This window comes from Aythya ferina (assembly GCF_964211825.1).
Source record: "Aythya ferina genome assembly, chromosome: 1".
Taxonomy (NCBI): Eukaryota; Metazoa; Chordata; class Aves; order Anseriformes; family Anatidae; genus Aythya; species Aythya ferina.
In genome coordinates, this window is record NC_140296.1 from 82644563 (window position 1) to 82671783 (window position 27221).

The following is a 27221-nucleotide window of genomic DNA, read 5'->3' on the forward strand; positions in this document are numbered from 1 at the left end:
TGCAGCCTTTATGCCCCGGTGTTTTTTTGGCTACCCCACACCTCACCTCTTACCTTTTATGGTCTGCATGCCGAGCCAAACTTAGGAAGCAATGGCAACAGGATTTCAAAGCTGTTTTATGCCAGGCTGCCCCTGCCAGTTCCCGTGCTCTCCTGACTTCCCAGTGAAAGTAACTGCTACTTTTTGCAGAGTGACATAAAGCCGGATTGTGAAAAGACCCTTTAAAAAACAAAGGACCTATCTACTGTCCATCAGCTAAAAATAATTTCTGACAGGGCTGCAGAAAGATAATAAGCTGACTGATTCAATTTGCTTTAAAGACGATTTGATATCATAATGCCATCTTTTGTAATCTGTACAAGAGATGTACAGTAGCTGATACACACGAGGAGGGACACACACACACACGCACACCAGCTGAAAGCTGCCCCTTTCTGCCCTGCACCAAGCACAAAGGGTGTATTGGGCACAGAACTGAAGTGTATTATCTTATTAAAAGGCTTTGACAGGAACTACACCACTGTGAAACCCAGCTAGCACAAATATAGAAGAGAAGCCCCCACTTTGCAGCTTCCAGACTGTTACTACATGCTGTAGGCAAACACTGTAATATTTCCTATAATGCAGTTGTTTCCACCACTGTTACCTGTTAAGCTTACAATAAAAGAGCACCATTCTTAACATCAAATCTCCCATGTAACATTTCACTAGCTCCGATAAACATATAGAAAACAATAAGCATGTACCTCTGTACATACTCGAATTAGCGTTCGAGCTAATGCAGTTATGCTTCTTATGAGTCAGCAGGTATTTAAATGACTTTCTGTTTTAAATCTTTTAAGATCCCCATAGACTATGAAGCAATAACTATAACAATCTGCTCTGAATACACCGCACAAGACATTAAAACAGGAAGAAAAACAGAACTACTGCAGTCACCTCGCAGCCGGCTACTAAAGAGTTTTCACAAGTCTTCTGAGTTTTTAATTGACCCTTTCAAGATTATCTACTTATATAAGAAAAGTTCCAAACCGTCAAGTGAGTATATACACCTCCTTTCGATGTCAAAAGAGGTAGCCTCTTCCACCAGCTGAGATATTGACTGTGATCCTTTCAATGTGTCTGAAATAGCTCCGATGCTTTCAGCCTGGCCGGCACCGAGAGCTGCTCCAGGCTGCAGTGGAACTCGGTTGAGAAGCAAAGTGTAAAAGAGAATTCCTGTCATAGCTTCCAGTTGTTCTTCCTAAATATAGCGTTTGATTCACCCTGCAGCTCAGTCCCCTGTGACACTTGACCGTCGTAAAACCAGGGCTCAAGTGTCAAGCAGTAGGTGTTGAAGGAACACACCTTTGGGTCCTTTTCCTGACCCCTCTCCCTGTCACCCAAGAGTGAGGCATACGATGGTGGGAGGTAATGCACACCTCCTCCACGGCGTGTGGGGCTTTGTGTGCCTCCCTCCTGCCTCACTGGAGAAGGAAATAATTATGGAGACATAATTATGAAGAACTCACCTCGGTGGGACTGTCTAGGGGAGGTGAATGCCACACCAGTGCGACTGTATTGCTGCTGGGTTGGGAGCGAGCTCGCATGGCAGCTGCCTCAGGGTCTTGGTGTGGTACTCCTGTGAGCACGACAGCCATCATGGCAGGGAGGAGCAGCGCTCCTGAAGCTGTAAGGCCATGGCTGCTAGCTGTTGGACAACAGGGGATGTGGATGAAGCTAAAGGGCGAGGGGAGTTGATATAGTTAATAAAGAAGTGAAACGTTCTTATACAGTTGTGCTCATGCTATCCATGAGTGAAGGCTATTGAAGGATACCTGACACAAGTTGCACATGGGGCACAACCCCATGTTTCCACTCCCAGAAATGCAGCCTCCCATTCACTGCAGCTTCAGAGGAGAGAACTTTCCTCTTGGGTCCCCTGCCTCAGCTGTGCCTGTTTACTACTTACCCACAACACTAACTGCGGCAGTGGCAGCGTCGCTGTTGGTGACGCTGCACAGGCCTCTGCTGGAGAAGGACTAGAAAACCTTTACGATCAACAATTTTTAAGTTCAACAATTTTAAAATTGCTGCCATGGGCATTTCTAACAACTAAATAATAATGATTGGGGTAGTGATTTCAGGGAGGATTTCCCTTGACTTTAATTTATTTCACCTACCACTCTTCATTTCAAGTACCTCCTCCAAGGGGAAGGTGACCTCCCAGACCACTTCAACAAGCCTGTGACCGACTCACTCTCTGCTTTCCTCTTTCCCAAGAGTGCTGCCATCTGGTAGCAGCTTATTAAGGTAGTGACTTGCTCCAGCAGCTTGTAGCTACTCATGGCCAGCCCCTTTCCAGCACAGACACACAGGTAGGCATGCCACAGGCACATACATTTTTGCTAGGTCAACACAAGTGAAGATACACATGGCAATCAGACCCTTCCTTAAAAAGACTGGACATGACTGCTATAAAATGTCTTGAGGGGTGGAAGACTATAGCACTTGAAACACGGCAGAGTTTATAAGAGAGCTCACAGTCCTATCTTTTGCCTAGAATGAAGGAGTTTGCGCTGTCACAGTCTAAGGTCATGCTTTCCAGGTGGCTGAGACCATGTTGAAGTATTGTTGGTGCCAAATAAGTGACTTTATTTGCCTTTTTGTGAAGGTTCATGTTTACAACAGAGATTCTAGAAGGCAATGGAAGAGGTGGCATATTTTTGTAACATGGTCTTGTACATGAATTTATTTCAAACTGTATTATAAATAGTTATATTACAAATCAGCTCTGGGATACAAGAAGCATATGCAGTTCTTTTTCCCGTATGCCATTAAATTAACAAAGGTTTTGTAATACAAACCAGGCCATTGCTTCCATTTTATAATCCCATCGTTTTACAGATATGCATGTAGAAGATCAAGTCAACACTGTTTCCTGCAATATTTTCATAATTTAGTAATATAATAGGTAACCTTAGTGATGTGCAGATAGGAAGAGAATCTACCTATGTCACTCACCTAACACCCATAAACTATCACACCTAAGCTGTACTAAATTTTGATGGACTTGAAGGAAAAGCCCATATTTTATCATTAAAATCAGAAAATGTAGCTCTGCATAGATTTTAAAGGGAAAAATATAAGTTTTACAATAATTTTGCAGAGTAACACTGGCTTTGAATAACCATTAGGATGCACAGCCCCATGACTTGCAGATTCATCTGCTAAATGCATGCAGCCGATGATTTAATAAGTAAATCATGAGACATATGTGCATTTCAGATGATAGACTAAAAGCATGGTGTTAGGTCCAGATAGCTGTACACTGTCACACAATGTATAAAATTATTGTTTGTGTACAAAGATTCAAAAGAAATAGTAATATATTTAAAGTAGGAAAATCCCAATATAGTCCAAAATATACTTTTGCTGCATTTCTAGAAGCTTGTCTAATTAACATGCTTCCTGGAACAGCTTATTAGTTTAGAAAATGAAGTTGATGGTTAACAGAAACATGCATGTATCTTACTTCTTGACTGGGATATTTCACTGTATAATGTCAGAATTGTTTCTTTAGTCTGTCAATGCTTACTTAAATGTTTTCCTTTTTGAGAAACCTCATGAGCACAGATATAACTTCCCTCAGGCTCCTAAAAGAAAAATATTTTTCTATAATGGATCAAAATGCTTTAGCATAATGCAAACAATGTAACACAATTGAAACTGCAAGTCAACAAAGGAGTGGTTACAATCTCAGCTAGCTTGAAATAAGACCAGTTTTTACAGTAAGAAGTTAAAAAATACATTCCCGGAGTTTTGCTTCAAATTACCAGGTAATAGCAACATATTGTAATATGTTTGGCAGTGCAAAATTTTGCATCCTTATATTAAATTTAGCTCTATAAAATACAGTTTCTTACTGAAATTGTGAAATAGTGGGCTAAGGATACTAAGTATGTGGTTAATTAATTATCTTCATTTGAATTGTTTGGCAAAGAATATGAAAAGTTAGGCCGCAGTGCAAGATAAACTATTCTCCTCATTCAATACATTTAGGTTTGAAAGTTATTGATATTTTTTAAAAAATCACAGTTATGACTAAGGTTTAAAAATAAGAAACCTGCTATCAGACTGATTTATCTGAGGACTAACCTAGAGGATACTGGAGAAAAAAGAACACCATCTATCTTCTAACTTACATAAATTTTATTTGTATGTCTGGGCTCTTTTCCCTTAGCAAGGATGTGTCTACTGCAGGTAATAACTATTTGGTGCAGAGGCTTGATGAAAGAGAGAATTTTAGCAGTGGTCATATGAGGTTAGACAGAACAACAAAAGAAATTAAAATACTCCAGAGCTAGCAATCACTAGGCATTGGAGCCCATTCCCACTCTTGTTTTAAAATAAAAATACCTTTGCATCATAGATTTTAGAAAGACTGACAGACCTCAGGAAGTATCATCTACTCTTTGATTGTTTCTCCCAGTTTTCCCCAATCTATATGTTTCTTAATATCAAGAAAAAAATTAATCACTTTCTCTTGAGTTTCTACATGTACAGCTATACCTACAGCAATAACATCAGTCTGTTTCAATAGGAAATAGCATGTAAAAATGTTTGATATTATCTAATGCACAGGAAATCAACAAACATATCTAAATTAGCTGGTTTTGTTTCTGTGACATTTCTGAGCTGCTAAATATTAATTCAGCTTCTGCATGCTCTCTTTCCATATAAAAGCATAGTGATTATTATCACCGACTTTTCCATCAAGAAATAATTAGCCTTGTATTAGGAAGATGGTCTCACTAGAGGCTACCAGTGACCTTGTTCTAAATTTCAGAGTTCCAGCATCTTTTAATAGCTTTGTTAGCATCATAAGAATTTGTATTAAGTTCTAAAACCTGCATTATGAATATAACCCACACAAACATTAGAACATCATAGCTTTAACCGCTGAATTACCCAAAAGCCATATTCTCTGTTGCTTTGTATTCTGTAAAATTCTTACTTACATGCTTTGACTAAATAAAATGTGATGGTGACATAAAAATAACAAATTTGTTTCCACTTTCCTCCTGGGAAATTTTAGCCACTACAGCTGGCAAAGCTGATATCATAATAAAGAGCACAAGTACTGGCAGATTTTGAAGGCAATATGAATTTTTAAGCAACATGTTGATTTTGTAAACATCCTGTCTGCTATAATGATTCAGCAAAGTTGGAAAAGATATGAAAAACATGACATCGCACCATCAGATTTTGTTCTGGGCAGAGAAGTGTGACAAAATAGGAACTAACCGAATCATTACTGAAATTCTGTACAGAAGACCATCCATCTTTTTCACAAATCAGGGTAATTCAAATCAAGAACTATTACCTTTTTTACTCTCACAACAGGTTTCTTCTGATGAAGGCCACCCCCATCAGTAAATTACATCTGCTGAACAATATTACATCTCGCCCTCAATGGTCAGATGAAGAGGCCTCACCAGACAGACGGTAAGGAATTTTGCCGTTGTATCCACCTGGCCCAAAGATGAACAAGAATGAGGTGATATACCAGGGGATCTGGGGGCTTAGCACCAGACAAAGCAATGTATTTATCTCCTACAATAAAGCATGAAATTAAATTGCAGCTGCGCAGGTGTTCAGCTCACACACAGCTATGATCCCGCTATGGGAGCAAATGTAGTAGACTTGAGTACAGCAATTAGCCAAAGTCTAAAAAGAGAAGAAAGACTAATTTCTGATTATTCTTCATCTAAATGGCAGATTAACAGGAAAAAAGGTTTGGCTGGGACATGAAAGATCTGCCTGGCTAGAAAGATGGGCACAAAATGTAGGAGATAAGGCAATGGGTTGGAAGAAGCAGAACATCAAGGACAAGTTAAAGAAATTAATACCGCTAGATTAAAACAATGACCAAATTCAAGGACAACTGCACCAACCTGCTGAGTCATACATAATTGATCAGTTGCTATCTTTGGTTTGTATCTGAACAGAAAATAAAAGATGAAGATTTATAAACTGTGGGTGTAAAGAATTTTGAAGTTTGAATCAATATCAAGACACTTATCTTAGTTTCCATGAGTCATAAGGAAAAAAAATCCTTAACTCTCATAGCTCCAATGTTCAGGAAAAAAAAAAAAAAAAAAAGACAACAAAGAATGAATGCTTTCTACAGTGAAGATATGAATAAATCTACTAGTCATACCTATCTATCAAGGAGTCAAATATGATCTATATCAAACCGTTCTTTTATTGAATCAGATCGGCTATAGGAACATTTTTCAATCATTTGTGGTCTCCTGCCATGCAAATATTGGACCCATTCAGAGAGAAATTGTCAATAGAAATCAGTGCTGGCACAGGCAGACCACTAAAGTCCTCCAGCTGCTAACTTCTAAATGATGTTTCTCAACACAGTATCAAATCTCAAGTGTTAAAAATAGTATAAACAATTTCTGTTAGGAAATTACACAAAGTATTTTTAAAGCCTTCAGGTATTATTTTACATCCATATGAAGTAAGGCTGTGGACTAGCAATATCTTCTATCCAAGGGTAACAAAGAACCTCAAAAAAGAAACTATAAATATTAAGCTGCCTTATTCAATCAGATCAGGCTGAGCAACACAGGGGGTAGCCCTTTGAAGTGCAGTTCAGTTCTCAAGAGCTGGAGGCTGAAGCTAACAGTGGTGCTTGAAAATCATCTGTCCTGAAAGTGACTTTTGAGAACTGCCAGCCGCCCTGCATCTCCTGTGCCCACCAACCACTGGTGAGGTGGTGGAACATAAATCTTTGTATTCTGGTTAGAGTATACAGGAAGATGCTTGCAGCTGACTTGCAAACTGATCATTTATTTTTATTAGGAAAAAAAGAGATGTTATTTATGTTCCTAACATAGATAAACATTAGGCAAAAAGAAATGTGGTTTTGTTATGGATAGTCCCCAGGCACTCTGACTGACAAGGGGCAGGGGGGATTTGTAGCACTGGGACACCAGTGAGGATTCAGTTTATCTGCTGCCTGGAGGGCTAGGTGGACATGAAGCAGCTGCTCCTTACAGCCCAGTCCCAGAGGCAAAACAGAATGAGTGCTGGTGTAGCCCACTGCTATGCTGTATGCTGAAGCACCTCAGGAGCTGCTTCACCTTCTGTACTATCAGGGCAGACAGTTACAGCAATAACCTCACCTGCTCCTCCTGTGCAAACCATTCCTGTTAGAACAGCTAAATGCCGTATATGCAGAGGAGAATAAAAGTGCTACAGGCTGTAAGTCTGCTCAACAATAAACCAAAGCCTGCTTTGTCTTCTTCAAAGTGTTATCTCACTGTGACTTACTCAAGCTAAGTGCACTTTTTTCTTAAGGGTTCAAAGCTGCCCTCCAGGTTTTGGGATTCAAAATAGATAGGTCTAATGCTATCATGTGCATTCATTTCAGGTTATGGTGAGCATGAAACAATACCCATTAGAAGGAAACTATTTATTTTGCATTCTGCTGTAGAATAGAGGTTTGTGTACCTAGGGACTTCACAGGTAATTTAAAGCGCAGAAAAGCAGAACAGCTGTTTGGCATCATCTTCCCTTGTGTGCTCCCCTCCTGCACTGACTGAGCTCTTTGTTTTCTGCAGTTTTGATAAATCCATTTGCAAGGACAGAATCCTAATGTTGTAAAAATATCCAAGCACAGGAGCTAAGGCTGAATAGCTACTCTGCAGAAGATGCTTTTTCTCATGTATAAACAGTTGCAGAGGATGCAAAGCCAAACAGCCTAGCAAGCAAGACTATCAGCTAAAATGAGCAGCGGAAGCACAAAACTAATATTCCTACAGAACTGAATTCTAGAATAACATCTAAGCCATAGCTCTCAACTTTCTACATTTCCTTTTTTTTTTTTCTTCTTTTTTTTTTTTTTCCTTTTTTTTTCTTTTTTCTTTTCTTTCTGCTTCTCTCCTTGGAGTCCAACAGCTTCAGAGGACCGTTAGATGTAATTTCAGTTGTAATGTTCCTTATAGAATTTTGATAGAAGACTAAATGCTGAGCACTGATAGCAATTAAGAAAGACCTGTAATTTGTTTTGTCATAGATCAAGCACTAGTAATCAACAATTACTACAATTTTCAACAAAAAGCATGTACTACTACTCTTTGCAGCAGATGAGTCTAATAAAGGCATATTTCTATGAACACTTGTGCTTTTATTTACACTGCTTATATGAACAGTGACTTAAGAACAAATTTCAGTTAAGAGTCAAAATCCCATCTTTTCAGCATATGTTTTTGGTAACCAGGTAAACTAAGGCAAACAAATCATGCAACTTAACAGAATACTTTGATCTCAGTTGAATTTAAATGAAGATTGTTTTGTACTTTAACTGGAACACAGATGATCAAGAAAATTGTAAAACATGCTGCTATTGTTTTCTAGGCATAGCAAGCATCAAAGATTTTTTTTCTTTCTTTCTTTGGGTTTCACTTTAAAGCACCCTGTTTAAAACTCCATGTCTCCATAATTCTCATTACCTGATTTTTTTCCATATACTGAGATTTTTAGATAATAATTCTAGTAAGGTAACCAAAAAGATGGGCACTTGTTGTTCAAACACTCAATAAGCAACGCAATACACATCTCTGAGTGATTCAGTCTGTGTATCTCTCTTGAGCCTCAGATTTCTTCTTTACTCTGATCTTTTTGTTCCCTCCAGCAGCAATATCCAAACCTGCATAAGTGCTGAAAGCAATATCCAAACCTGCGTAAGTGCTTAATGGACCACACATTTCATCTTTGTCTATCTGTTTCTTCTTTCATGCATCCTTCTCTGTGCTTGAAGTTCCAAGTAGACTTGGGTGCTCATTCTGCAGACATAAATTTGCTCCATGAAAGCACCCCTTCATTTCAGGCTAAGCTACCGCATGAGCTTTTGTAGGATCAGGGCCACAGCAAGGAAGTTCCAGCCTTCCTTTCCTTTGCTTAGCTCATCTCAACACCCAACAACTTAATATCAAATACTTCTCAAAACATACCTAAAAACCCATTTGCTGTCCTCAACTCTTGCCCAACCAAGTCACATTCTGATTGTATTGTCTTCAAACTGTCAAATTCCACATCTTAGCTGGTTTTAGGTCTAAGCCTGAAATGAACTGTGAGAAGTTGCAATTTCCCTGGAGCCCAGCAAACCCCTCTAACATTAGAGCTTTTGAAATCATTAAGACTGATTTTATTTTTAGTTTGCGATGCATCATGTGTCTCATATGGCAATATCTGAATAATCCCTTATAATCCCTTAGCTACTTCAGTAATAGGCGAAAGTTGAAGAAATCAACAATAAAACATGTTCATAATTAATTTTTTAGATGAAGATATTTGTTATTTCTATAAAAAGATGCTTATGATAATAATCCACTAACTTGACGGTTTCTTCACTCATGTATTATTTAGACATTCTGTTTGGTATTTACTTGCCAAATTACATTTAATCAGTATTATTGTGCTTACAAGGTTATTATTTTTCTGTTTAAAGTTTTGGCATGGACTTAGATACACTTGTGTGATGACTGGTATCTATCCTTTTCCAACATTCTTAGATATCTGCCCTTTTGAGGCCCACCCGTGCCCTACCATTAGCACACACCTCAGCTGTGACTTCTTAAACTGTGCATTAGACTGCCTTGTCATAACTTCTGGATACTGTGCACTGACCTGACTACAGTATGACGTTTTGCTTTAGTCAATCCTTTATCACTGTATGTGTGTGTGAGGAAGAACAAATTGTAGTAAAAAGCATGTATCAGTATCTCTGCTACCTCCTGAACCATTTTCAAGTGGGAATCTTTAATCATGAATATCATAAAATAGCAAAATGAATTGTCTCCCTTAACACTTTACAGTCTGCAACAGTTTTATTCTGTCAGAATATGTATTTTGCTTTTCAGACACCAGAAAAATATCAAGTGAAATTATGTGAGTGAAAACAGTGGGGCTGGCAGTACTGTAGTTAACTCAAAGTATCTTCCACATTCCAGAAAATTCTAATTTTTGTTTGCTTGCTTGTGATGAGCTTTCCAGTAATAAAATAGACTGGACTCTTTAGTTGCATTCCTTTTCATCTGCACTGCCAATTTCTGTGCAAACTCAATAAAATTACTTTTTCTATTTTATATGGCATACTAAATAAACACTGAAGAAAAATCTAATAATGTTACAAAAACTGTTTATGTACTGGATCCGTTAAACAGGAGGCACTGTGTCCATTTTACTATGCCTGCTCTCAGTGAGACTATGTCACTACTATAAGAACTCATGTTCTTAACTTATATTGCCCTCTATTTCTTCCAAAGATCACAATTAGAATATATATATATTTTGTATATTTATATTAAATGCATGTTGGTCTTTGGAAAAACTTGACATTTTCAATCAATAAAGTCTAGAATTAACCATATTTGCATTGCTCCTCAATGATTTTCAGCTGAGTATAATAAATTGGGGACCATGGCAGAAGAGCCATAGCCAGATCTGATTATTCCAGGGCTCTGTTGATGATTTCGTTTAGATGCAGGGGACATCCTAGAGTTGTCTATGTCATTGTACAAACTATATTTTGACTGCATGTAGGGCTGAATACATTTTGTGTAATTCTGCTTTTACGTTGGAACAGAATCCTTTCCAAAGTTCTCATAAGGCATCAGTTAGCAGCTCCCACCAAAGTGTAATGGCTTAAGGACAATGGAAAATCTGGAGCTTGTAGGAAAAGCATCTCCAAGCTGAACAACAAAGAAATTCACCACACAGACAATAAGAGAAGCCAGGTATGTATTACTAGCTTTCACTAGTATAGCAAGAGAAGCCAGATACGCATTACTAGTTCTCATGCAATTGGCAGTCTAAGGGACTGTCCAGGGATGGACTCCCATCTTACAAATGTAACAAAATCTAGATTTTGTCTCCCTTTACTTGCTTGCTTGACCTACCCATGACCCTCAGCAATGCTATGCTATCAGTGAAAGTAGGGAAGCAAGAGAAGCAAGAATTTCAGAGCAGAGATGCTTTTCTTCTTGCTGGTATTGGTAAGTAAAGCTCCCAGCAGCGGTTGTGTTAAGGACAGGGTGAAGATGCATGTACAGAACAAAGAAAGAGCTGAAAAATAATGAAAAAGTGACTGAAAAATGGCATTAAACACATTTAAATTCTAGCAAAGGGAAAGCTTGTCTTATATTTTGATTCAAAGCACAGACACAGGCACAGCTCTTGAAAATACAACTTCTACAGAGCTTTCTGTGTCGAAGTGCTGGTTGTGGTTGGTTTTATGAACCTTCCTCAAAACAGCTGTCCCACAGCACAGTCTGTGAACCCACATATGCACTAGAGCTGAAGAATGGATGGAATAAGCATTTGTAGTAGAGAGGCATAATCTTTGAGAGAGAGTAATCTTTGAGAAACTGAGGCCAGTGATACTTTATCTGGAGCATGCAGGGAAAGGCGGACTGGAAGCCACCATCTGCAGAGGGCTCTCCCACCACTGGCGTCTTCATTCCTAAAAAAATCTTTAGAAATAATGGGAAAACTGAGGATATGTTTTTTTTTGTTTGTTTGTTTGTTTGTTTTGAGGGGGGGTAGGTTCAATTTCACAGTTTGTATAGGCAAATAAATACATCTTTTCCTTATTGTTTGCCGAATCCATGTACTTGTTTACCTTTGGTGCTTAAACTTGAGTATTTGAACTAGGGAAGGATTCAACCAAAGAATCCAACTTTTATGACGTGACCTCAGGGCACGTCTCACTCCTAGTAAGAGTGAAGGCATGCCTGAGAGCAGCGAGGGATCGAGAGGGGCACAAAATGAGAGAATTTGTGTGATGGCAGGCAGGGAAGTAATGTAATGGTCTGGAGGGTGTTTGGCTGAAAGGCACTCACAACCAGCCTCACACAAAGCTTTATTTGTGTCGTGAAATTTGTGTTAAATGATTTCTGGAGGCACTTTAGTAGTTGAAGTGAACTTTATTACTCCCTCATCAGGGAAACGCTTCCACGATCTCCTCGAACCCCACCACGATGGAGGTCTGCCGTCCCCCGCCATTTTCTTGACGGCTCTCTGGGAGCTGCGCTCAGGTGGCCTACCCCCAACCTTCAACAGGCAATGTGACGAGACCATGCGAGCACATCACCCTACCCCTTCATGAAAACAAATAAAGACAATAAATAATAAATAATAAATAATAAATGAATAGCTGAGGTAAATTTAGAGTGGGCGGGACCGGCTGGGGCACAGCCCTCAGCGCTGGGGGGGAGGGGCGGGGGGACGTCCCCCCTCAGGCGGGGCGGTGAGGGGCGGGGCCACGGAAGGGAAGCCCCGCCCACTCGGCAGCAGGCCACGCCTATAAAGCACATGGCACCGCCCCCCGCCTTACGCAGGCGCCATCTGGCCCGCGTCTGGCAGCGGCGGGAGGGGCTCGCCGTCACGCCTTCACCCGCCCTTCCTCCGTTGCCCGGAAGAGTCCGTGCGGGCGGCGCAGCCGGTGCGCGAAAGTTCCGGGACGCCTTTAGTTCCGGGGGGGGGTTCCTCCGTCCGAGCCGCCGCCGCCGCCGCCTCCTCTTCCTCCTCCTCCTCGTCGGGTGCCGCCATGATCCCGATCCCGGTGGTGGTGTGCGTGCTGGGCGGCTGGTGCGCCGTCTACCTGGCGGACACGCTGCTCAAGGTGAGGGCTGCGGGCGCACGGCCGGGCGGGAGCCCCGGGCCTGGCGCAGAGGGTCCCCTCCTTCCCCCTCCCCCCACACCCCGGGGACCCTCCCGCGTTTAATTGATAAATGTGCTCTGCAGAGCCTGTGGTATTTCTGACGGCATTTCTCGGAAATTTGGGTTAAAAGCAATGTACGTCTCTTTCTGGAGGCTCTTAGTGCACTGGAAAAAAATATCAGGGCCCTACGGAGCTGCCTTTCAAATAAATAAGTCGTAAGAGGATGCTGTCTGTCCTTCAAAGAAATAAATCCTAAAAGAGCATTATCAGCCTCATCTTTTTCCTCCATATGGAGTAGGAAAGGTTTAAAACCAAAATATGCCACTGATATTATATTTAGGAATGTGTAAACCAAGATATGCCATCACCGTGTCATTATATCCAGGAACGCATGTGTGCACTGCATGAGTCTCATTTATATATATATATATATATATATATATATATATATATATACATATATATATATTAACGATCGATAGATAACTTTGTATTCAAAACAGGACTTGTGGTATTTAAATATAAGGAAAATACCAAAGGAAATGCTCCATCTCTAATTCCTTTGCTTTTTGAAGTTTGCATTGCAGTCCATGAACCGCATCTGCTTCTACCGAGTGCAAATGGGGCTTAGCATTTCTGCAAAGTAACAAATGTTCGTTTTGTCACTGGTGTAAAATCCAGGGAAAAATGTTATAAGGAAAGCTGAGTTTTGGGTGATGAGGGAACTTGAAAGATACTTGGCTCCCCCTGCTGCTAATTGTTATGGAGCTCAGCAAATGATGAAAGCTGTTCTTGTCAAATACTAGTCTGTACGTTTTAATGATGCAAATGACAACAACAACAATAATTTATCTGAAGATTTATCAAGTTTTATTACACCAAATTTAATACATGTTATGTTGAAAAAGGAAGGGGAATGCCTAGAATGCTCTAGCAGGCAGGAGAGTCCAGGAGTTAAATTTTAACTGTGATGTTTACCTAGAAGTTGACGAAGGTAATTAATCATCAGGAATGATGTGGAAGCTGTTGGGTTTCTGTGAATTTATTGATGGATCTGATGTCAATACATCTCAGTGATAAGTTTCATTGTGAGTACCGCTAACAAAATAGAACTTGGATTAAATAACCAGATTTATATAGTCAGGAAACTCATGTTTGTTCTATTGCTAGTATGCTTAATCTCCCACCACACTCATAACCCTAGATTGCTAGCAACTGTAGCAAAAGTTAGTCCCAGCTTAGATCTCCCATTCCGTAAAATTTAAGTACACCAAAACGGCGCACAGAACACGAATTAAAAATATTAGAGTGTTTTAATGTATTTTTTTAAAAATATTTTTGGCAAGAAAAGGATGTGTGCTATAACTTGCAGTTGATGTTTATTCTGTGTAAATTTGTTCAATGTTGAATGTCTCATGCTCAGTTTTCTCTTATACAGTTTTTCTGATTTCCAACATTTTTGGGTGCAGTCTCAACCCTTTCAAACTCTTTAGTATGAAAGGAGGAACTGTGCGTATGTCTTTTTGCATAAATAAATTCACGTAATATTGCTTGAATTACAAGATGTATTTGCATTAGCAAATCAGCAAGAAATCAATGTGGGACTTGGAAATGTAAGCCCCTCTTGTTGCTCTTTACTGAAACACTGATACAAAAGTTTCCCAGCGAAGTTTGGGTCTTAAAAAAGGGAATCACGTAGGCAGACCCCTGAATTCCTGCTCCCCAGCATGCTAAATCATCCCATTTCATTCTGCCTGAAGGATCAGGGATGTGAAAAGGGTGGAAGGTTGTCCCTCCTTCTGCTATCAGAAATAAAAGATGCATTAGGCGCATTCAGTCAAGGTTAGCCTTCAGCTTTTAAGGTCAGGAAGCTGAAATGGTTCGGGGCTCTCGAACAGACTTTGTCAGCGCGAAAGAATGTTAAGGGCTCCTGCTTGCTGGCAGATAGTTGTGGAGCTCCCGGAGTATTCAGCAGACATCCATTATTTTGAAAGCTTGCATAAATAAAAAGGGTATTGCTTTTATAGTGAAATTAATATAACAAAGATCACTTAGAGCTCAAGCTAAAGAAGTGGAGCCAAAGTCTGTGGAGGGAGCTTGAAATGAGATTTAAGGTACCAACATACTTCATACCAGGGCGTGAGGGTGTACCTGGTAACGTGGTGATCCTATTGGGGGGAAAAAAGGAATACAGTCATTTACTCCTTTAAATTAAAGGGATGCCCATTTAATGGTTATGAACACCACTTACTCAACTTTTTTTGAGAAAAATCCCAAAGGAAAATTATTTTTGGTGTCTTTTGGCCAAAGTATTGGTCAGTAATCTTGTTATTTCTCATTAAAAAATGCATATTTGTTTATGCCTTGCTGGTACAGTGGAGCTGTGGTGTGGTTGCAATGAATTGGTGGGATGCATTGGTGGAATTTCTAGGGGAGAAGTTTCTAGGTTGATTTTGCATGTGATAAAGATAAGAGCTATTTTTGAAGTGCCAAATTTCTATTTCCAGTTATAATATTTGTGAGTTTTTTGGTGGTGGTGGTTAGTTAGTTGTTGGTTTTGGGGATCCCGTGTGAATAGGATGTTTGTTTCCTTAAGTCCCAAAAGACTAATGTACTTAATGTTGTGCATATTTTTGCTCTTAATTATTCAAGATTATGCGAGGAGGCATTTTCCTTGTTTCACTGGCTTACGTATGCTTTGTAAAAATGGAATATTCCTTGTGGTCTCTTCTGTTACAGCTAGGCTAGCAAACCCTGATATGGTTGTGGACAACGTAGTGGTGGTGTAGGGTAAGACCAGTGCTGACTAGGGGATGCATTATGATGAGAACTTCTATGTTTGTCCTCAGCTGACTGAACAAAAATCTTAGTGAAACCAGTAAATTGAAGAAGGAATTTATGCATAAACACATGGGTAGGAAGGATAAAATGGTGTAATAGGTAATAAATGAACGACGAGCAAGTGGCTCTGGCATCGTGGAAGGCCTTTTTAGTGCTTGAATTTTAGTTAATTCAATAAAATGAGAAAGTCTATGGCTGTGCAAGATGAGCTGCTTATTCTCCACCGTTGCTGCGGAAGGAAAGGAGGAATGCACGGAACTTGGCGAGTTCTAAATTTGTTTCACCAACAGCCAGAAAGTTGTGAAGTTCCTTCTGGGGGGGCAGAGGGGAGCCCCTTGTGAACTGCGCATTCCTGATGTCTTCAGTAGGTGCTGCTGCTCACAGGGAAATTCGGGAACAATGCTGTAGTTCAGACAGCTCTGAAGACTTGTCTGGATTATGTCAGACACACTCCTGCCCTGGGAACAGCCCAGAGTCAGAAGGCTCACAGCTCTGGTACACTTTTCCTCAGCTATGAATTCCTCCTTCACCTCTAAGGAAAGCTGTCCTTCAGCAGGCTTTCTGACGCTAACTTCCACAAAGCAGGTTGAGAGAAGACCAACACCACATACTATAAAATAACAATTGCAAAACTACTTCTCCTGGTCTATAATATTAGATACTACTGTGGTAAACTATTAATTATATAGTCCATAGGTCGCATTCATTGCAAAGACAAGTTGTGAAGAAAATATTTGGAATTAGCAGGAAGGAGTTCCAACAGTATCTTGAAATGCTGGAAAATGATCGTAGTGAATGAAATCACTGTTGCAATACATGGTGATACTTTTAAAGTCTTTTTGGCTTTTTGATGGTGTGATCAAATATTTCAGAGTCTCTTCAGTCACAGTGTTTGAAAAATAGACCTCATTTTGACCCTTGCTAAACAATACCCACGTTTCTGCTCCACATCTCACCAATGTTAGAAACAAGCCGATGCCAAATGAAAGCCAACAGATTGTGTTTTACTTCGTTGCAGTTTTAAAATCTTTTAACTTTTACGTTTACTAAAATGTAATTGCACATAGAAAAATACCATCAACACTTCATTCTTTAGCCTTCTGACCAGGCAGGTAAAAATTATGGAAAGTGATTTAACTCTAGGAAAGATGATACAAGGTTGCAGTTGCCAAATAACACTGGATGGCTGATCTCTCTTCCATTTCTAAACTTGTGATTTGCGTCATAACAGTGGTGTAGCCTTTTTGTATTACAGGTCACACCTATATATCAAAATATAAATAATGCACAGGACATGTACTTGAAGTTATACATCTGTCTTTATATAAATGAGTCTGATTTGCTGCTTGGTCACATGATACAGAATCTTCCTGAAAGTTTTGGGTTAAACTAACTTTCCATTGTTTTGCAGTCATCCAGCTCTTTGAAGGCATCTTATGAAGACTGGTTGCTGACCTATGGCTTGAGCATCTCTCCTTTTCACATGCGATGGCAAACAGCTCTCTTCAACCACCAGTTCTACAACTGGGGGAGATGGAAACCCAGATTTCTCTATTTATGGTATAAATTCATGATTTTTCTTTTCTGTCAAATACAGAGGCAGCAACTATCACCACATCTGTGCTTTTCATCCTTACAAGTGGAATGCCTAGATGTGGTTATTTCTATAGGCTAAGGATAAAACCAAACAAACAGGGTTGCTGTAAAGGTATTGTGCCAGCATAAGTCTATGCCCTCTGCTAAAAAATCTACAGCTAGATTACATATGGGGATGCTGTAAAACAAGACATCTATAAACTGTATTTTTACCTGTGGTTTGAGCTATTCATAGGTCTTAAGTATAAAGCTATTACATATAGTACTCTATAGAGGTAGATCTGAAAGCAGCTTCTCATATCCCAGATCTGCCCATTACTGTACACCAAGCTTTCCGCTGATCACTAGAGTTTACAAATTATCCAGAGACAGTTGTGCCCCTGCTGCCAATGATTTCCCAGACATTCAGCAACTGTACCTACTCAGAAGGACATTGCTCTAGCTCTGTCTTTTACCTGCCTGCACCTTTCCTTGCGAAGATTGCACAGACTGCTGGTAACGGGTAAATAAGCTGGGTGTTTAATATGGATGCTTTTGGACTGATTCAGAAAATTATTGGTGAATTTCCTCCCTAGTGTTGTTTTATATCCACTCTGAAAATAAAAATAAGTAAGGCTTGAATTTCTTTTCATTTCCTGTATTGCTACCATTAGTGAGATAATTGTGAAAGAGAAGTCTGCTTCATATTGGTTTCTCTAGTATCTAATGGTTTTACTTTGCTTTTAAGTAGTTCTGTATCAATCACAATTTTTTAATGTGTATAATTTATTACAGTATAATGTTTCCATCGGTCTCTTTAATTAGCATTACAAGTGCATATTGCTTAAAATAAAATTGCTAATTTCCAGTGAGCCTTATTAAGGATGGTAAGAGAACAAGTACGTGATTGTGAGAGGAAGAAGGACTGGTAGTAAATTGAAATGTTGCAGCTAGAAAATAGACTTTATCACATCCTTCAACTATTGAATTGTGTAAAATAATAATAATAATAATGGTGAATAAAAATTCACCATTAGGTGAACTAAAGTAAATTGAAATGATTTTTCACACTGATTTAATGAAATGTGAATGGGTGAGAAGAAGAATGTGTTTTAAGTAATTGATTTTCATCTGGTCTTGCATTTGTACCTTTTAATTTTTCTTCTTTAAAGAAGTTTGAGTCTCATTTATTGTTCTTTATCACTTTTTATTGCTGGTGAGGAAGATGCAAAATTTATTGAAAAAGCTTATATAAATATGTATGCCACCCCATCGCCTGATCCAGATTTCTAAATATGTGATGGTGTGGTGCAACATGGTAAATTATACATTGTAAAGTTATGTTTTTATTCATAGCTAATGGCAAGTTACATGTGTTGGGTAACTGAATAAAAAATAGAATGCATAAGAACAGCATAAAAATATTCGAAGATGAATCGGGATGTGATTTGGATGTCAAACACTAAACAAGGAAAATATTATGTATTATTAAATACGTTACTACTATATGTTATTAGTGTCATTGTTTCCTTTAGCTCATATTTAGGTACTTCCTTGTTGATGAATTAATAGTAGTGGCCCTTGGTAAGTTTTGCCCTATGAGCTTTATGTGCGAACTTAAATATCCAGAAAATATGCACGAGCTTCCTGTGCCTATGTATTGCTGAACTATTTGCCTGTCTTTGCAGGTTCAGCATGGGAATGGTGTTTGGTATAGTTGCCATGTTTGGCTCTGTTATTCTTCTTGGAAAGACACTGATGCAGACGCTGACACAGATGCTAACTGAGGCACCAAAAGCCCAGAATGATCGTATGCTGCAAGTTGTGGTAAGTGTTCTCTCCTCAGGTCTTCATTTGAGGGCTGTGAACGGATACTAACCAACTTCTTAATGGGATATATGATACTTAAATCCTCCCATGCAAGAATAACCTAATTGCTAATATTAGTTTAAATAAAACGTTGCTGGTTTGTTACCAGCCTTAAAAATGGAGGGTGGAGGTAGTAAAGAGAGAGGAAGACAAATGATTGCAAATATGTGAAAGAATTTATATTAAATATTCTCAGAAGTGAGAACTGGTTGGTAATTTTGAAAGGTCTTAAATTATCACAGTACTAAGAATACAAAACAGCAATAAGAATTTACCTTCTCTGAGCTGTGCAGTGTACAGCCAGTGATGGCCTTGAAATCTGCAAAATGAAAAACCGTAGGAAGAGAAGAGTTCTCATTTATTACAATACAAAACATCAGCGGAGAAGGAGAGAAATGGAAAGAGCTTTGTGTGATTGTGGAAACAAAGATTCATTAATGAGGAGATCGCGTGTTGTTGGATTGTTCAAGGACCTCTGCCTAATTTACAGTGTGAAATTGAGTGTTCTGTTTCTGGCAGTATCTAGTCAAAGGCCTAATAATTTATTTAATTGATTTCTGATGCTGGACAATAGATTGTGTTGTTTTAGGAAGAAATCTTGAGTTTATAGAATAGGAAAGATTGCAAATACTGTCTTTATATCTTGCATCAAAATACATAAGGCAGTAATGGAAGTAACATTACCCTTACAACAGGTTTAACCTGGAAAGGTTCCTAGCTAACCTTATTTCACCAAGAATGCTGTCTGGCTAGAATGTGTGGTCATTTTCCAGGAAAGCAAAAAGTCCTATAAGATTGCTCTGCCTTCTACCATATGGCTTAGAGCAGTGGTACCCAACCATTTTGCTCTATTGTATTGCTCAGCTAGTCTAGCAAACAGCAGTTGGGAATTGTGTGCTGCCTTGACAGACCTTCCCATAAGTGCTAAACTGACCGTATGCCACTAGACTTAAATAAATTGCATGAACGTGAGCAGCCTGATCGTTAGCATGCATTATAAACTCAGTGTATTTGGGATGGTTTGGATTTGTTTCACACATGTAGGGTGAATGCAGCAAATGCAGTATGTGTTGGCAAAAGTGGTAACCTGGGAGAGAACTGCTGGTACTGCCACTGTAGTCACCTGGTCCACAGCCTGCTCCTGAATTATCTCCAGAAGCAGGCAGGAGGGAGTGGGAAGTCTTGGTGGTATGCTGTGTGTCTAGTAGAGCACAAATTGAACATGGGACTGAAAACGTCTTACCTGCCAACAGGGTCTGTGTTAAGCACATGTGTCTTGCATTCCAGAATAAGATATAGCTCTCTTATATTTTCATTTTTTGTGATCACTGCATGAATCCATCCACTTTTGTGATGCCAAAGTAAAGTAGTCATTTGCAATGCTCCGCTCTTCTGCAAAAGTGACATAAATAAAAGGTGAGCAAAGTGAAGATGAGCTTTAGCAAGTAGTCTGGTCTGAACTATGAAAGCAGAAATACTAACAGTTTCAATGTGGAATAGATTCCGCAATGACTGCTCATTGGCAGTATCACTGCACTCAAACCAAGAGCAGAGATCAGTACTGAAAAAGATAGATTGTATACAGATAATGTAATGTCATGTAAGGAGATAAGGTTACTTCTCCTAAGGTGACCTGTGTGGTTCTTTTCCTTTTGTTTTGTTTCTCAACCATCACAGTTCTGTAATTCTGCCTTCAAAGAGTTTGAGTATTCTATTGACCGGAATGTGGTAGCGTAAGTTGGCACTAAAAGTGACCATGTGGTTGCAAAGAAGTGAAGAACAAGTGAGGAGGACCTTCTAATCATTTAAATTAGACATCAATATGTTTAATAATTAATTGACTGCCTTGGAGGAGAGAGTGTTTTTTTTATTATTATTATTTTTATTTTATTTTAATTTTTAACTGTGTTTTAGCCAGCCTTTGGCATAAATCTGCTTAGCCTTTATCCTTCCTCTTTGGAGAAAGGGAGTTACACTTACGTTTTATTGATTTAGATTTTTGGACCCATCCTTTTTTTTTTTTTTTTTTTTTTTTTTTTATTCAGCCATTTTTATCCAATGTACCCATCTGTAGATAACTGGGTTGTTTTTCACAGAATCACAGAATTTTCTAGGTTGGAAGAGACCTCAAGGTCATCGAGTCCAACCTCCAACCTAACGCTAACAGCCCTCCACTAAACCATATCCCTAAGCTCTACATCTAAACGTCTTTTGAAGACTTCCAAGGATGGTGACTCCACCACTTCCCTGGGCAGCCTGTTCCAGTGCCTCACAACCCTTTCAGTGAAGAAGTTCTTCCTAACATCTAGCCTAAAACTCCCCTGGCTCAACTTAAACCCATTCCCCCTCGTCCTGTCACCAGGCACGTGGGAGAACAGGCCAACTTCCTCCCCTTGTGTTGGTTGTCTATTAGCAAAAGTGGGCAAGAAACAGATCAGGTTTTAGGAAAGGACCTTTTTTTTTTACTAAAGGCATTTCCAGAAGACTGTGAAATATGAGGTGACAATGCTTGTTAACAAAATACTGCGTGAATTCTTCACAAGACTTAGCTCCCTCTTTAGGTGTATCTTAACCTAGCTTCTTTGACATGATATGTGAAAGCACTCAGTGTTGTTTTCTAATGTGATACAGTCACGGTGGTATTGCAATAGGAACTTTTGCTATAGCTGTCTGTCCTCCCATGCTCCTGGAGCAAAGAACCACTGAGAATGCCAGTTAACTGATCCAGTAGTGCAACCAGCTAATGCTTCAATGCCAGCAATGGAAGCCTCATGAGTGAAGAGCAGCTGTCCTCATGCAGTGAGGCACAATCGTGCCAGTTAAGATAAATATCTTGGTCATGGTCACACTGAACGTTCGTTGTGAAATGATTCAGTGTAACACTAATGAAGACAGTTCTCCAAAGGATTTTAGCTAGATTGTCTCATCAAGCTGTTGCAGAGTTCTTCATGGATAGCTGAATGCACATAATTGAGAAACAGGCAGGACTCAATGAAGGTAGGGTTGGATAGGGTCTGTTCAGTTGGATCTGATGTCTGGAGAACAGCAGCCAGGAGCTGCAGCCTTTTGTGTCACATGAGGTCGTTTTTAGAGGGTCTTACAGGCAGGTCAGAAATGTTAGCCCATCGCATCTCTTTTCTGCCCTTGGATCACAATTCATGCCATGTGCACAGCAGCTGTTAGCTCTGGGGTGCTCCATGCCAGGAGCGTGGGGAGCAGCAGGGCAGACAGGGCAACTGTGCCTGAGTCAGCAGCACGTCTTCCTACTGCAGCCACGGCAGCAGAGAGGAGGTGGGAATTGAGCAGTCCTCATCCCTGTCCCATGGAAAGAGGGGAGGCTTCCTCCTGACTGGCTTTGGAGCCTGGCTGGAAGGAGCTGTTACCTCATAACTAGTGCAGAGAAGAGCTTGGGAACGATGGGAATCCACAGCCACAGGAAGAATTGGGGGGCTGCATGTTATGTCCTACATCAATTAAAATAACATCTTCATTGCAAGTGCTTTTTTTAGTGTTAATTTGCCATATGCAGACTGCCAAAGCTTGAACAATAGACAGAAGTTACTCTTTTTTTTTTTTTTTTTTTGATCTTTTCAATTTGGGGTGGTGTCACGTGAAAGAGACAAGAAGGTGAAAGAGAGAAGAGACACTGACAATTCCAGTTTTAAATGTATTACTTTTTTTTTTTTTTTTGAAGGGTAGGTCTCTAAGATCTCAATAACCGCATACAATATCTACAGGATATTGTAAACTATTGCTCACAGTGCCAAACCTGTCTCATTTTAGCTGAAGTCTGTATTTTTTTATAAACTTCTGGAACTTAATATAGAGTAGGGCACACTCTGTTATGGTTGTGGGGACTGAGGAGGGGAGGGAGAAGGCTTTTTCACCTACAGAGCTTTTCAACCTTCAACAAAAGAATATATATTCAGTGTATTTTAAACTAGATTGACTAAACAGAGAGAAGAGGTACAAACCACTAGTGCTGTGTGTGTGGCTCCTGCTGTGATGGTGGGCTGAGAAAGCTGAGTGAGAGCAGCAAGGTTAGAGGCAGGATGATTTGTCTTTGTACCTCTTGGTTTCCTAGTGTGTTTTGTTTTGTTGTCATGCCCACATGAACAGGTGCCTGGTGTAAATTTGCCTGTCAGCCAGCTGACCTATTTCTTCTCTGCAATCCTCATCAGTGGTGTGATACACGAAGTCGGCCATGGGGTGGCAGCTATTCGGTAATACAAACTACTTTTCTCTTACTATGTGCCAAGAAAGACTAATATTCCAATTACAGGTGAACATTGTTAGCATTTCTTCAGTTTATCTAGAGAGTCTGTTTATTCTGTATTTCATAGCAGCTTCCTTAGATTTTAAGTCTGGAAGGATGTACAAGAAAGGACAGAGTTTTAATACAGTGCCTATTCTACTGATCACGAGACAAGACTTTTGCTTTGTAAATATGCCACGCTGCATCAGGTTTAGTAATTCTGCTCATAATTGATCTTGTTTTTCATACAGTAATTTCATTTCTGAAGCTGTGGCATTTGAAGAGGACCTGCATGCTATTGTAGAATGGTACTTTAAAATAGATTTTAAATTAGTTTGTTTAAACACAGCTCATGAGTAGCATGTGAACAGCAGTAACTCAGATATGATTTGCCCTTGTTAATGTCAGAGATGTGTTAATTTTGATCACAGATGAATTTCTTAATGTCACTGTTAACTGTGATGATTATTTCACAAAGATGTTATTTGATGATTAGTCAATTACTGTTAAACGACACTCCAACATAAGAGGGTTAAGTGGTGGTTATCAGAACTGATATTCAGGTGTCCTCCACATTTTCTGGGGACATCATAGGCATTATTTGTCCCATGGGCATGAAGCCCTAAGTTGTTTCACTAATTTTCTTGAGAATAAGAAGTCGTGACTGCATTTGGACCTGTTACAACCTGTTTTATAGCAATGAAAGTTCTCAGTCAAAGGAGTGATGTGGGACCCTGTGTGTTTCATATACTCTGTTTGTCTTTAAGCTTGGTTTCTGTAATATCCAGTGGGTTTTTTTTTGTGGAGGACGAAGCTCTTTGCTCTTGCTCATCCCATGACAGGAAGAGACAAGAAAATTTCCTTTCTCTTACAGTGCCTTCATGTGCTGCTGGCTAACTGCAGAGAATCCAGGAGTAACTATGGAGCTGTTTTTAACCAGAATTAATAATTCTTATACCTTAGTGGTATGATACTTTCACTCAAGATCTGGGGCAGTGGCTCTGAATATTCAGCTTTGGGTTATGTTTTTGTTAAAAATTGATTCCCATCTATTTCAAGGAGAAAAAAAAATTGGATTGTCCATTGTAAAATTACTATCCATTAAAATTTGGGAGATTTTTTTTTTTTTCCATTTACAGCAACTTACTGCTGCTGTTTTCTCCTTGTCCTTTTGTTGTGTTGTGTTTTTATGTTTTTGTTTTTCTCCTAGTACAGATTGGGTCTATAGTGCTATCAAGGTCCATCCTCAGGCTTTACTAAATAGCAGTGCTACGGGAGAATTGTATGACTACTGTATATAATAATAATATTTTATGGTACATCATTTTGACTCCCTACATACTTTCACCAGCTTCAGTTCAAGGTAGTATTGGCTATGAACTACAAAAGCATGAAATACTCAAGCCTTAGCTTTGTCAAGGCTTATATCAAAAAAGCCTTTTTCTCCTTCTCTTTATCCCTTCTACCCAAGTCATGAAATCTGGCATGGGCAGGAGATTACCCTTACTAATCTTTAGTAAGGGCAGTTTTTATGAGTTACCTGCAGAGAATTCATGTATTACTTTGTTCTGATTTGTTTTGTGTAATTTTATGTCTTCTCATAATTTTTTTGTCTCCTTTTATTGTATATGTGCTTCATTCTTGCAGCTGGGATTGTATGAAAAGTGAATAAATATAATGCTTTGCCCAGTGTACTGTCACAGAAAAGATATGAGATTAGCTGATTTGTTTGCAATAATTGGCTTGAAACGTGATTGTCATGCCTTTACAAGTCCCTTCTGAAATATCTAGCTTCGTAAAGTCTTCACATAGATATTCCAAAAAGTGCCCTTTAAAAGCAATTGTGAAAACTCTGTTATCTGTATGACAGTGTCAGCTACTAACATATTTAAATAGCATTTGTCCTTTTACCCTATTGACTTTCAGATGACATTTCCCTCGTTTTTGTACGTTTACAATTTACTCTGAATTTCACTTAGGACAAAGAGAGAAATGATAAATTCCAGAAATCTCTAAGCATTCCTGTTAAAGGAAAGGCATTGCTTTTCCAGATTATTTTTCATGGACTATTTTGAAATTCAATAATAAAGGTTGCCATTTTTTACCTAATAGACTCCCCAAATGTTAAAATATATGCTAAAATAAATATTACTTGAAAGCAAATTTACTTTTTTTTTTTTTTTTTTTTTTTTTAATATTTCATGTGTTATTGCCAGGAGGCAGAGAAGAAGTTGAAGTTGAGCATTTGTTTTTTACCAGCCTCATAAATGCATGTTGTTTAAAAGTGGCAATTACAGGAGAAAATATCCTCTAGTTTAATTATCTTTCCATCCTTCATGTTAGGAGGAATAAGTTAGTTTGATAAGTGTAATTTTAATTATTCTCATAGTCCAAAATGTGTACTATGCAAAACCTCCCAGTTTTTCATTTGTTGTGTGCAATAACTGCTCTTCATTTTTCTTTTCTTTTTTTTTTTTTTAAGAGAACAAGTACGATTTAATGGATTTGGGATTTTTATCTTCATTGTCTATCCTGGAGCATTTGTGGACCTCTTCACAACCCACTTGCAGCTGATATCACCAGTACAGCAATTAAGGATATTTTGTGCAGGTAATAGTTTGTGCTCTTATTAAATCTCTCCTTAGCACAGTTACTTATTATCATAGAATAATAGAATATCCCGAGTTGGAAGGGACCCGCAAGGATCATCAAGTCCAACTTAAATCCAACTCAAGTCCAGCTATTCTACAGATATCATTTATAAATCCTTGATAGAGTATTGAAGGTTTAAAATGAAGAAGCATAAAAGCTTCTCTTCACCTAAAGGTGATCCTTCTGCTCTGAACATGAATTGTGATGTCAGAAAATTGTTTTGATCACTGTCCATATTGTGCTGTCTTCTGGGGGAGATAATTCTGTTTCTAGGAACATAAATTAGTATGAATTTCCTGACTTGAAAAATGTTTTGTCCTCAATCAAGCTCAGAATAGTTGTTCATATGGTTGGGAAAAAACGTGGTTTCTGACCACCTTTTCCCATTATTATAAGCTCTTATATCAGCTCAGGTGCAGAAGTTCCTTTAACTTTCTTTGCATATCATATGGCTTAAATAGTAAAACATTGGAGCACAAAATAAATAAATAAATAAATAAATAAATACTCAGCCAGAAGACTGGTTGTATGAGAACATGACTTGCTGTCACAGGTGAATACCCTTGAGCGACCACTACCATCTTCTGCAATAGGAGCAATCTATTATGTGATTTTCAACAATAGCTTGAACGACTGTCAAAAAAGTCTGAGTTACGTTGTTATGTAGGTGACTGTATTTTGACAATGCTATCAGAAGGAAATAAAAGATAAATCACAAACATCCAAAGAGAATTGCAGCTTACAGCTCCAAATAAACTTCCAAGTGGTTTTGATTTAATGCTTTTTGTACTAAAAATTCCTTGGCTATTGTGAAGCAGAGCTCAACTGCTGTGCAAAGCTAGACTGAGACTGTGTTATGCTTCCTCGTTTGCTTGTATTATTGACTTCTAGAGAAAAAGGGGCTTCCCAACCTATTGAAATAAAGGCAGAAAAAATATCATTTTTGTTTAGTTCTTGATTCTGACAATTTTCTGTTGCAGGGGGCAGTAGAAAGCAGCCAGCCTGCAGTACTGTGTATGTGGTAACACTGTTTATAAAGAGAAATTATAAAGAGTATTTTAGACTGGGCATACAGAAGCATTTAGCAAAGCTTATTTTCAGGTTTTCATAGATCAGGTAAATGAAGGTAAATGCTAGGTAAGTAAAGGTATCTATATTCCAAATACCGTAATGTACCAAAATCATTTGCTGCAGTAGGCTAACTTTTATGAAGCCCTTTTTCTCAAATTAGTTAATTTCCATTTTCAGCTAGTGTGAACAAAACCAGAAGAGAAGACGTAATTTTCAAAATGAGTTGTTTACTTACAT

At 38.9% G+C, this 27221-nt stretch overlaps 2 protein-coding genes across 12 annotated transcripts in view; one reads left to right on the plus strand and one right to left on the minus strand.

The window, feature by feature from the left end:
• Positions 1-2263, minus strand: part of SMPX (small muscle protein X-linked) — a 42067-nt gene extending 39804 nt beyond the window's left edge. For 5 of the 8 annotated variants that reach the window (XM_084507147.1, XM_084507153.1, XM_084507152.1 and 2 more), the window contains exon 1: positions 1053-2262. The gene's annotated coding sequence lies outside the window, so the exon portion shown is untranslated. Of the gene's footprint in view, positions 1-53; positions 430-1032 lie in introns of those variants that run through there. The other 3 variants (XM_084507148.1, XM_084507154.1, XM_084507150.1) reach the window with 3 other exon arrangements.
• A 10168-nt stretch (positions 2264-12431) lies between these two features.
• The window catches only part of MBTPS2 (membrane bound transcription factor peptidase, site 2), a 36488-nt gene continuing 21698 nt past the window's right edge, over positions 12432-27221 (plus strand). For 3 of the 4 annotated variants that reach the window (XR_014684643.1, XM_084492494.1, XM_084492495.1), the window contains exons 1-5: positions 12432-12682; positions 16974-17122; positions 18826-18964; positions 23126-23229; positions 25744-25871. Coding sequence is in view for 2 of the 4 variants with exons in the window: in XM_084492494.1 (XP_084348620.1) it covers positions 12608-12682; positions 16974-17122; positions 18826-18964; positions 23126-23229; positions 25744-25871 (595 nt within the window). In the remaining 2 variants the exon portion in view is untranslated. The remainder of the gene's footprint in view (positions 12683-16973; positions 17123-18825; positions 18965-23125; positions 23230-25743; positions 25872-27221) is intronic. The other variant, XR_014684644.1, reaches the window with a different exon arrangement.